The following is a 13058-nucleotide window of genomic DNA, read 5'->3' on the forward strand; positions in this document are numbered from 1 at the left end:
TTGGGACAACTTGTTTCATGTAAAAAAACGGGAGATAAAGTGAGCAAACTTGAGGGTGGATTCTGGAGCTCTTTGAATGTTAGGCTAGGAGCTAAAATGTATAGGTAATGATGAGCTGCTCAGAATTTTTGGCAGGTGTGTAATAAGATGAGATAGCATTTTAGGATGATTAATCAGTGGTGATGGGGATGAGAGCATGGACATGGGAAAGGTTGGATATGAATAAAAATGAGGGAGGTATAGTAATACTCCAGAGGTAAGGGGAAATGGCCTGAGATGTGGGCATGGTGGTAGGGAAGCAAAATAAAGAACTGATGTGGAAGACAATTGAAAGGAATAATTAGTGAATGAAAGGATGTGAGAATGAGGAAGACAGTACACTATGACTCTATATGTTAAAACTTAAATTATAATGTAGAAAATAAAGATCAGTATTTGTGGAAAAGGCTGTAAAAGTTGTTTTCAGAGTATAGGTACAAGTACCTTAGGCTCAAACAATAATTAAGAGTTCATAATTTAAAGTTTCTCCACAAGGTTATATTTTATTTTTTCTTTTGTTTTACGTTCTGTTTTCCTTGCTTAGTTGTTTTGGTTCGGTGATTGTGAATCAGAAAGTTTATTGTGTGTGTATACAGCAACATGACTAATTAGCATTCTCTCATATCATTGAGACAAATTCTAGAACACTGGCTTACAAGAGAGAGGACTGCATTTGAGTAAAGACAAGTAACTAGTTGTGGAGTAGAAAAGTCAGAAATATAAAAAACACATTACAGAGAAGAGATATTTTATAAAGTGTATACTTTTTATCTATTTTGAATTATTTTACAAAATGGCATAATGATTGAAAGCAGACTAAATGTTTGGAGGGTCTAGCTATGCCTACACATTTATTTAATAAATGCCAAAGCAGAGCTAAAAACTGGAAGTAGGCCAGATATCCATTGATAAGAAAATGGAAAACAGTGTTATAGTCATACAGTGGGATACTATTCATCAATGAAAAAGGAATGAACTACTAATTCAAGCAGCAGCAGTGATGAATAGCAAAAACATTGTATTGAGTCAAAGAGCCTTACACAAAAGAGTATAAACTGTATGATTCTATTTATATGAAGTTCTAGAGCAGACAAGAATTAATCTATGGGGAAAAAAATCATAACCATTATTGCCCCTGTAGGGTAGGGGTGAGGGGTTAATTAAGAAAGGGCATGAGGAAACTTTCTGGGGTGAGTGTTCTATATCTTCATGGAGGTTTTGGGTGTCTGCATTTCTCAAAATGCATTAAATGGTATGCTTAGGATTTGTCCATTTCACCATATGTAAATTTTACCTTAAAAACGTAGACAAATACTAAACTTTGGTTAATGATAAGCATGCTGAAGCGTTTAAGGGCTGACAATTACTGAGGTCTGCAACTTAAAATGCATCAGAAATGGATGGATAAATACTGCTAGACAGTTATATCGGTGTGTTATGAAACCAATATAGTAAAATGTTGAATCTAAGTGTACGGGTGTGCACACACAATTATTTCAACTTTTCTTATGTTGGAAAATGTTGGGGGAAATTGAAAGAACTTTGAACACATATTAAACCTTTGGATGACTATGATTTACCAGTATGGGAGGCAGTAGAACACAGTGGTTAAGAGGCTGGGGTCCTGAATCAGAACTTTGAGCTTGAATCCCATTAGTTGAATCTTTTATTAGTTTTGGGAACTTGGGAAAATTGTAATAGGTTTTCCTTTATTATAAAATGTGAATAATATCTTCATCATAGAGTTTTATGAAGATTACGTGGGTTAAATTATATAAAATACTTATCAACATGTTTGGCATATAATAAACTTTCAGTAAGTTACTTTAAGTGTCAGAAGAACTTACAAAAACCACTGCAATTAAAACCGTAATTTCATTGTCCTAGAAGAGTCAATTCTGATAAATAAAAATACCTCTAGCAAATATTGGATGTATTTTTCTATACCCTCAAAGATAGAAATGATGAAAGTTAAGCATTTTAAAATATTTAAATATTTTCTTTTACTTCCATAAAAGATAGGGCCCTAGAAAGAAAAAAAAATTTTTTTTTCCCTTATTGATTTCATAACTTCAGTGGAATTCAGCACATTTGTTGGATACTATTGCCGAGATCCTGAGCTAGGAGACGGAAACAAAATTGAGACAGGGTTCCTACCCACAAGGAGTTTACAGTATACTGTTTAATGCTTCATTGCTCTTTAGAGACTAAACACCAAACCAACAGGCTGAAATGTGCCTTCAGATGCTTACTTTACTTTAAATAGTAGAACCTAGATGGGATAGATAAACGTCTTTAGGACAGCACTATCCAATAGAACTCTCTGTGATGATGAAACTGTTCTGTGTATGTGCTGTCTAATAGGGTAACCACTGAGCATGTGTGGCTGTTGAGCATTTGAAATGGGGCTAGTGCAACTGAGAAACTACATTTTTAATTTCATTTTAATTTAGCTACATGTGTCTGGTGGGTACCAGATTGAACAGTGCATCTCTAGAGTGTATTTCTCAAGCTATCTGATGAAAAGGACAAGTTATTTTAAACTTCAAATGTTACGGACTAACATTTTTATAAAATGCAATAAAAATTATTGCAAGGACAAAAAGAAAAAATTAAAGACATGCAAAATATCACCTCATTTTTAAAATATTAGATTCAACAGACATAAAATTACTCTGCCAAAATTGCTGTAAAAGTTTCTAAACACTCTCAACTTCTGTATGGTCATGTGCCAGTGACGCATAGTTTTTAGACTGGCAATGGTCATAGACCACACTTTGAGCTAGGAAGAGGTCTTTTTTTGCCTAATGTGCCTAACATAATTTCCTGAAATCAGCTCTTTGTTAAAATTACTGGTACAGATAATTTTTTTACATATTTAAGTATAATTCAGTAATGTGGTTACTGATATAACAGTTAACACTCCTTACAGCAAGTCTTGTCCAGGACAGCGGAATATTGACATTGTAATGTGGTCACTTACAAGGTAGACTGGGAAGGCTTATTTGATCCAGTGAAGCCATTTTTGCAGTTGGAGGTATAAGCTGAAAAATCCTTCCTCCTATAAAGTTCAGCTCGATATTTACAGCAGCCAAATTTGCTCAGCAACAGAAAGAAATCCCTTCGGAATGCCTTTGTGAAAATTGCATACAGAAACGGATTGGCACACGAATTGACAGGATAAAAAAGAACCAGTAAAACCTTAGAGTTGGTTACTGTAATAAGGGGCACTTTGAAGGCAGCTGAGATGGCAAAGAAAGAGATTGGTGCCATGCAGGTGAAATCGGTGAAGATGAGGACTGCCATTTTCTTAGCAATCTTTGTATCTTTGTTAGTAGCCATCAGCTCCGGATTTTGAACTGCAAAATAAATTTTAATGTAGCAAGCACAGATGATGAGGAAGGCCACCACATTGAGCATCAGGATGGTTAATATGTAGACCTGTGAGAGAGTGGTTTCCACATCCATGGGGAGGCAAATGCTGACCTTCATGTAATTGCTGACACCCACAAGAGGCAACATGGCGATTAGAGTAGAAAAGAGCCATCCTCCAAGCATAATCGGAATGGCATGTTTTAATCGCAGCTTTTGGTCCAGCTGAATAGCATAGGTGATGGTGTGCCATCTTTCTAGTGTGATGACTGTGAGGGTGTAGACAGAAAGTTCACTCGCAAATACAGTGAAGAAGCCAGCAGCGCTACATCCACTCCCTGTCTGCCAATCTATGGCATGGTTATAATACTGGCCTTTGGTTTGGGCATCAACTGAGGCAATGAGTAGCAGGTAGAGCCCCATGCAGAAGTCTGCAAAGGAGAGGTTGCACATGAGAAAGCGGGGCACTGTCAGTTTATAACGACTGGTCAGGAGAACAAAGAGGACAGTCACATTTCCCGTGATGGCTAAAATATTAATCAGCCAAATCAGTACTCTAAGGAAGTCATAGCCCATAATATCTTCACAGGGATTAAAAGCATCTGGTTCAGGAGCACATTGGAGTGTCTTGGGTAAGCAGAAACCATAGTCATAATCCCAGCCACTCAGTTCGCTCTCAGCAAAGATGACAGAATAACTGTAAGAAGAATAGTTTGGCTCAATGTAAACTTAGAATTTTTACGATTCTGGGTATTGAAAATATTCAGCAATCATCCGTAGTGTTTTTTTAAGGAAAATAAACAAAAAGCAAACAAAGTCACAACAGCCTTAGTCTTACATTTATTTATCTGAGAACTCTGAATTGATGTAGGATTTCCTTAAGGGAATGAAAAGCCATTTAGACTTTTTTTTAATATGTAGATTTTACACAATGATGCAAAGACTTAATGAAGCTGTTTACAGAGGATGATTTTCTTTGGAAAACAAATTTAGAGACATAATCTTGCTTGCTCAGTGTAAAAGAACCCTTTCTTGACATTTTCGTAACTATTTATCTCCTTTAGTTGTCAACCAAACTGTTACCAAGCTGTCTGTCTGTAGTAGAACACAAATGGGATTGGAAGGCTCGCATCGTTAAAGATCGCCAGCTACTGAAGGACATGCTTGCACTTAAGTCCCTGGCTAGTCAGATAGGCCAGTTGAGAAATAGAAACCAAGGGTAGGTTGCTCGATAGAAATTTAGGAGCAGAGGAAGAATAGAGTCATGAACAATAGGAAGAAATAGTTTTAAATAGATATTTCTTACAGTATGAGTCATATTCAGAGAGTGGATTGAAGAGGGGCTCTGTCCCTAGAGAAGGAATAGTCCCACCTCCGCCACTCCCTTACTGCCAACTACACTGGCTACTGCTTGAGTTCAGATTTTCATTTTCTCTTAAGGGACAATTACATTAGTTTTCTTCCTGGCATCCTTCCTGTAGTTTTAGCCCTCTTCTAGTGCATCTGTATATTCTTTCTGTATGGCCTTTCTTACGCGCAAATATATTAATTCAGACATTTCCTAGATTCTCATTGGCTAGGGGATAAACTCCAGATTCCTTGTGTTGACCTCTAAGTCTCTCCTTGATCTTCATCCTGTCTCCTTCTCCAGTCCATCTCTAAGAAGCAGTCGTGCTGCACAGTGCAGGACATGGGCTCTAAAGCAAGACTGCCTGGGTTCCAGCTTTTACTGGCTGTGTAAACCTGGGAGAGTTATTTTAACATCTCTGTACCTCAGATTCTTCATTTGCCAAGTAGGGATAATAATCATACCTCCCTCATTAGGGTTGTGCTAAGGATTAATGTATTAACACATGTAGATTGTTCAGGATAATGCCTGATACCTATTAAGTGCTCAGTGACTGTTAGAGATTCTCATAATTATCTCTTGCAAATCCCCTGTGCAACCAACCCTTTGGTCACATGAAATGACATGTGGCTCTCAGAATAAGTTCTACGTTTCATCCCTTCGTATTTGAATGTGCTGTTTCTTCTCCCCTTTCTTTCCTCATTTCTCTGGAGAATTCCTCCTGATCTTTAAATATAGGCATCTCTATGAAGCCTTTCCTCTACACCTCTAAGGAGTTTATCACCCCTTCTCTCAGCCATGACTGCACTTAAGTACTATTGTAATTCTCAAACTAGATTGCCATTATGTGATGATGCATGTCTTCTTTCATAGTCTGTGAGGCTGTTCTTTAATAGCCTTGAAGTCGGGGGATTAGGTCTTATTTATGTCTAAAATCTCAGTGCCTCACATAGTTTTAGCTCAGACTATCCATTCAATAAATGTTTGTGGAATGAATAAACCAGGGTGATGCTGGCTTGGAAAGGAATTGAGAGGATACAGAGACAATGAATGATACAGTATGATGCAAGTAGGCTTAACAAATTTTCTCTTTGCCCGCAGTTGGCTAATACAATCCTGGGAGGTGGAGAAGGGGGCATAATTTTTCTGTCAGGGCCATTACGAATATGTATTTCACCTTAGAGCTCCTCACACGTTAAAAGAGCATTTTTCTCTAGTCTTAAAACTTAGCTTCTCATTTTCTGTAGAAGGAAGTGTGTACCTAATACAGTGAGTGGATAAAATGATATATTTGAGCAATACAATTACCTAAGGGAAGAAACACATTTAAAAAAAAAAATGGAAAAGAAATCTATGACCAGGGACTCCAAAAACGTGCTAGCGTATCATAGAAACCACACTGGAACTGGAGAAATACTGCTGCCAGACACAGGAGACTGCATAGGAACCTCACTTGTTTTATTATTAAATGTAAGTAGCACATTTGTTTGTCCTCATGCACATCGGTATAATTACCTAATTTTTAAATCTTTAAAGAGATATGGTGGTTATAAGAATGATGAGAGAAAATAGGTTTTTTCTTACCATTGGCAAGGTCCTTAAAGACCAGCTCATTGAATCCTTCATTTTATTGGTAAGGAGACCAGGATTAAAGGAGGTAAGTGACTTGCCTCAGGTCCCTCAGCACTAGGCACTAGTGGCAATGCTAGGTCTTCCTATGTATAGTCCAGGGGCCTTTCTTCTACTTCACTATCTCTCAGTCAGTATTTTTCAAGGTGTGGTCCTTGGACCACCTGCATCAGAGTTACCAGAGTCTTTGTTACAATGAAGATTCCTGGCTTTACTTCAGACCCTGAATCTAACTCTCTAGGGACAGAGCCCAGGAATCTGCATTTTAAGCACGTTCCCTGGATGATTCCTACAAAATAATGGCCTTTATATTTAATCAGATGAAAACTTTCCAACTATTGCCGCTTTAGTTTCCCTTACTACTTTTCCGTTATTACAACTACTTCAGCTGCTATTAGAAGCACTAATTCAAAGCCACTAAAAATTCTGCCATGATTTCTGAATAAACTTGTATCACTGAGAGGTCAAACATGTTCCCTTGGAATTCTCTGGTGGCGCAGTGGTTAAGAATCCGCCTGCCAATGCAGGGGACACGGGTTTGAGCCCCGGTCCGGGAAGATCTCACATGCTGCAGAGCAACTAAGCCTGTGAGCCACAACTACTGAGCCCGCATGCCACAACTACTGACACCTGCGCGTCAAGAGCCCGTGCTCCGTGACAAGAGAAGCCACCACAATGAGAAGCCCTCGCACCACAATGAACAGTAGCCCCCGCTCGCTGCAACTAGAGAAAGCCTGTGCGCAGCAACGAAGACCCAACACAGCCAAAAATAGATAAATTTAAAAAAAAAAGTTCCCTTTCCCATTCCCCTGGTCCCTTGCTCTTTCTTTTTTTTGCCCTACTGGGCACATGTCTAGCAATTCTTCTCCTTGGTGATTTGTCTTCAGACCAAAAACCTACCTGCTGCTACTTAACATGTGTCCTGGGATGGCTCGTGAGGGCAACAACATGACTGTTGACAAAACCCGGCATGGAGCTGTCTTTAGTACTGAAGGCTGTGCAGGGAGTGTGAATGGACTTGGATGGGCTTAGCAATATTGAGTCAGAGGAAGGAGAAGCAGTAGCACCATTGCTCCAGTTACAATCAACAGGCAGGAGAAAAGACAGGGATTTTAGGAGGACAGTGGGGCCAACCATAGCAGTAAGGGCACCGTAATATCTTGGGGAGAGCAGATAAGACTTAGTGGCTGGCTCCAGAATTTCTAAACTCCAGGGACTCGGGAATAGCAATCTGGTGGGAAGGGAAGGAAGGGGACTTATCACACAAGATGCTTTCACAGGGAACACACTCTTTTTACTTAGATTATGTGTTAATTTCAGGTAGTTTTGGGGATGCTGAAGATTAGAGGACTTGTTTTAAAACAGTGTTAGCATAGTGAACTCAGGATTGGATGCTCAGTTGAAAGGCGTGGAGTGGTAGGGACTGATGGTTACTGAGACTGAGGTAAGTCTCCCCTTCCCCCATAACACCCCTTGATGGTACCATTGACTCTACCCAGAAGTGGTTTCCTATTAATGAGAAAAAAAAAAGCCATATGGTTGCAAAAGAGTTATGTGGAAGGTGATGATGGAGAGAGTATTGAGAGAGAAGAGTGGGAATGGTGAGGAAAAGGAACGCTGGAGGATAGTTGGTGTCAGACCTAAATGAAGGAAAAAAGAAGAGAAGAATACAGGCTATAATATAAGGTACCCTCGATGCTGTCACAATCTTTAAAAACTCCCTTCACTCTCATGGTTCTGAAAGCCAAATGATATTTCTGCTGTCCCTTACAGTTAAGGAAAAAAGTCTCAAAAAAGATAAGTACTGCCCAGGGATACCTAGTGTTATAGGAACATTAATGCCAAAATTCATATCCATGGGACTTCCCTGGTGGTCCAATGGTTAAGACTTTGCCTTCCAATGCAGGGGGTATGGGGTTGATCCCTGGTCGAGGAGCTAAGATCCCACATGCCTCGTGGCCAAAAACCAAAACATAAAACAGAAGCAATATTGTAACAAATTCAATAAAGACTTTAAAAATGGTCCACATCAAAAAAAAAAAATCTTAAAAAAAAAAGAATTCATATCCAACTCTGAGGAGCTCCATATTACCCTGCTGACTCTATATATCTTGCAGATTGATAGGAAAAAAGAGAAAAGAAAAGAAAAGAAAAAGATGTAGAGGAGGGAATGGAGATTGGCAAGGTATCTTAGAAGGGCATCTGGTTTTGTAGCCTGAAGGACATGGGGAGGGGATGGGAGTGGAAGGGAAATAATAAAACTTCTAAATCACAGTAAATGTGGCATAGGGACACTGGGATTATCTTTTGAGGCATATGCTCTTTTACATTTTAACGTATGTGAAGTGCCAAAGCAGCTGAAAAATGTTAAAAAAAATCAGTTAGTAGAATAGAAGTGGAACTCCTGTCTAGTGTGTGTCAGTGATAGCGTTAAGTCTGAATAATTTTAAGCTCCAGAGCATAATGATCAAGGTGGCCTAAGTCTCCTTGAAGGGAAGTGGCTACTTGTAGAAGCTGTGCCTGCAATCAGTTAATCTTTGTGGAATGCTGACCACATGACTAGTGAAAATCCTTACAAATGAGGCTATCATTAAACAAGCTCTTAGTGACATCAAAATACCTGCAAATAAAATTTTAATTCCTGAAGAGAATTTAATGTAACTGTAGAATGAATTTTTTTTTTTTTTTTTTTTGCGGTACGCGGGCCTCTCACTGTTGTGACCTCTCCCGTTGCGGAGCACAGGCTCCAGATGCGCAGGCTCAGCAGCCATGGCTCACGGGCCCAGCCGCTCCGCAGCATGTGGGATCCTCCCGGACCGGGGCACGAACCCACGTCCCCTGCATTGGCAGGCGGACTCCCAACCACTGTGCCACCAGGGAAGCCCCATCTATCCTTTTTTTTAAGTATAGTTTTTAGTGCTTGTTATCATTGGTGGATTTGTTTACTGGTTAGGTTGCTCTCTTTTTTCTTTTCTTTTTTTTTTATTACTTTTTTATTTTAATAATATTTTTTTATTTTAATAACTTTATTTTTTCTTTTTCTTTCTTTCTTTTTCTTTTCTCTCCCTTTTATCTGAGCCGTGTGGCTGACAGGATCTTGGTGCTCCAGCTGGGTGTCAGGCCTGAGCCTCTGAGGTGGGAGAGCCAAGTTCAGGACATTGGTCCATCAAAGACCTCCCAGCCCCACATAATATCAATCCGCGAGAGCACTCCCAGAGATCTCTGTCTCAATGCTAAGACCCAGCCCCACTTAACGACCAGCAAGCTCCAGTGCTGGACATCCTATGCCAAACAACTAGCAAGACAGGGACACAACCCCACCCATTAGCAGAGAGGCTGCCTACAATCATACTAAGTTCACAGACACCCCAAAACACACCACCGGACACTGTCTTGCCCACCAGAAAGACAAGATCCAGCCTCTTCCACCAGAACACAGGCACCAGTCTCCTCCACCAGAAAGCCTACACAACCTACAGAACCAAACTAACCCCCTGGGGGCAGACACCAAAAACAACGGGAACTGCAAACCTGCAGCCTATGTAAAGGAGACCCCAAACACAGTAAGTTAAGCAAAATAGGAAGACAGAGAAATATACAGCAGATGAAGAAGCAAGGAAAAAACCCACCAGACCAAACGAAGAGGAAATAGGCAGTCCACCTGAAAAAGAATTCAGAGTAATGATAGTAAAGATGATGGAAAAATCTTGGAAATAGAATAGAGAAAATACAAGAAATGTTTAACAAGGACCTAGAAGAACTAAAGAGCAAACAAACAATGATGAACAAAACAATAAATGAAATTTAAAATTCTCTAGAAGGAGTCAATTGCAGAATAACTGAGGCAGAAAAACGGATAAGTGACCAGGAAGATAAAATAGTGGAAATAACTACCACAGAGCAGAATAAAGAAAAAAGAAAGAAAAGAATTGAGGACAGTCTCAGAGACCTCTGGGACAACATTAAATACACCAACATTCGTATTATAGGGGTCCCAGAAGAAGAAGAGAAAAAGAAAGAGACAGAGAAAATATTTGAAGAGATTATAATTGAAAACTTCCCTAACATGGGAAAGGAAACAGTCAAGTCCAGGAAGCAAGAGAGTCACAGGCAGGATAAATCCAAGGAGAAACACACCAAGACACATATTAATCAAACTATCAAAAGTTAAATACAAAGAAACAATATTAAAAGCAGCAAGGGAAAAACAACAAATAATATACAAGGGAATCCCCATCAGGTTAACAGCTGATCTTTCAGCAGAAACACTGCAAGCCAGAAGGGTGTGGCAGGACATATTTAAAGTGATGAAAGGGAAAAACCTACATCCAAGATTACTCTACCCAGCAAGGATCTCATTCAGATTTGACAGAGAAATTAAAACCCTTACAGACAAACAAAAGCTAAGAGAATTCAGCACCACCAAGCCAGCTTTACAGCAAATGCAAAGTAACTTCTCTAGGCAGGAAACACAAGAGAAGGAAAAGACCTACAATAGCAAACCCAAAACAATTAAGAAAATGGTCATAGGAACATACGTATTGATAACTACCTTAAATGTAAATGGATTAAATGTTCCAACCAAACGGCATAGACTGGCTGAATGGATACAAAAACAAGACCTGTATTTATGCTGTCTACAAGAGACCCACTTCAGACCTAGGGACACATACAAACTGAAAGTGAGGGGATGGAAAAAGATAGTCATGCAAGTGGAAATCAAAAGAAAGCTGGAGGAGCAATTCTCATATCAGACAAAGTAGACTTTAAAACAAAGACTATTACAAGAGACAAAGAAGGACACTACCTCATGATCAAGGGATCAATCCAAGAAGAAGATATAACAATTGTAAAAATTTATGAACCCAACATAGGAGCACCTCAATACATAAGGCAAATGCTAACAGTCATAAAAGGGGAAATCGACAGTAACACCATCATAGTAGGGGACTTTAACACCCCACTTTCACCAATGGACAGATCATACAAAATGAAAATAAATAAGGAAACACAAGCTTTAAGTGATACATTAAACAAGATGGATTTCATTGATATTTATAGGACATTCCATACAAAACCAACAGAATAGAGTCCCTTCTCAAGTGATCATGGAACATTCTCCAGAATAGATCATATCTTGGGTCACAAATCAAGCCTTGGTAAATTTAAGAATATTGAAATCGTATCAAGTATCTTTTCCGACCACAACGCTAGGAGACTAGATATCAATTACAGGAAAAAAATCTGTAAAAAATACAAACACATGGAGGCTAAACAATATGCTACTAAATAACCAAGAGATCACCGAAGAAATCAAAGAGGAAATCAAAAAATACCTAGAAATAAATGACAATGAAAACACGATGATCCAAAACCTATGGGATGCAGCAAAAGGAGTTCTAAGAGGGAAGTTTATAGCAATACAATCCTACCTCAAGAAACAGCTCAAATAAACCTAACCTTGCACCTAAAGCAATTAGAGAAAGAAGAACAAAAACACCCCCAAAGGTAGCAGAAGGAAAGAAATCATAAAGATCAGATCAGAAATAAATGAAAAAGAAATGAAGGAAACGATAGCAAAGATCAATAAAAGTAAAATCTGGTTCCTTGAGAAGATAAACAAAATTGATAAACCATTAGCCAGACTCATGAAGAAAAAAAGGGAGAAGACTCAAATCAATAGAATTAGAAGTGAAAAAGGAGAAGTAGCAACTGACACTGTAGAAATACAAAGGATCATGAGAGATTACTACAAGCAACTATATGCCAATAAAATGGACAGCCTGGAAGAAATGGACAAATTCTTAGGAAAGCACAACCTTCTGAGACTGAACCAAGAAGAAATAGAAAATATAAACAGACCAATCACAAGCAGTGGAATTGATACTGTGATTAATAATTTTCAAACAAACAAAAGCCCAGGACCAGATGGCTTCACAGGCAAATTCTATCAAACATTTAGAGAAGAGCTAACACCTATCCTTCTCAAACTCTTCCAAAATACAGCAGAGGGAGGAACACTCCTAAACTCATTCTACTAGGCCACCATCACCCTGATACCAAAACCAGACAAAGATGTCACAAAAAAAGAAAACTACAGGCCAGTATCACTGATGAACATAGATGCAAAAATCCTCAACAAAATACTGGCACACAGAATCCAACAGCACATTAAAAGCATCATACACCATGATCCAGTGGGGTTTATCCCAGGAATGCAGGGATTCTTCAATATACGCAAATCAATCAATGTGATAAACCATATTAACATATTGAAGGAGAAAAACCATATGATCAAATTGAAGGAGCAAAACCATATGATCATCTCAATAGATACAGAAAAAGCTTTTTACAAAATTCAACACCCATTTATGATAAAAACTCTCCAGAAAGTAGGCATAGAGGGAACTTACCTCAACGTAATAAAGCCCATACATGACAAACCCACAGCCAACATCGTTCTCAATGGTGAAAAACTGAAACCATTTCCACTAAGATCAGGAGCAAGATAAGGTTGCCCACTCTCACCACTAGTATTCAACATAGTTTTGGAAGTTTTAGCCACAGCAATCAGAGAGGAAAAAGAAATAAAAGGAATCCAAATAGGAAAAGAAGAAGTAAAACTGTCCAAATAGGAAAAGAAGAAATAAAACTTTTCCAAATAGGAAAA

At 38.8% G+C, this 13058-nt stretch overlaps 1 protein-coding gene across 1 annotated transcript in view; it reads right to left on the minus strand.

Moving 5' to 3' along the window:
- Positions 1-3018: 3018 nt before the first annotated feature.
- The window catches only part of LHCGR (luteinizing hormone/choriogonadotropin receptor), a gene marked incomplete at both ends in the record, with an annotated part of 61176 nt that continues 51136 nt past the window's right edge, over positions 3019-13058 (minus strand). The window contains one exon of the mRNA XM_082852259.1: positions 3019-4108. Within this exon, the coding sequence (XP_082708385.1) occupies positions 3019-4108 (1090 nt within the window). The remainder of the gene's footprint in view (positions 4109-13058) is intronic.

Source organism: Leucopleurus acutus (genome assembly GCF_964270905.1).
Source record: "Leucopleurus acutus genome assembly, chromosome: 12".
In the NCBI taxonomy this organism is placed as follows: domain Eukaryota; kingdom Metazoa; phylum Chordata; class Mammalia; order Artiodactyla; family Delphinidae; genus Leucopleurus; species Leucopleurus acutus.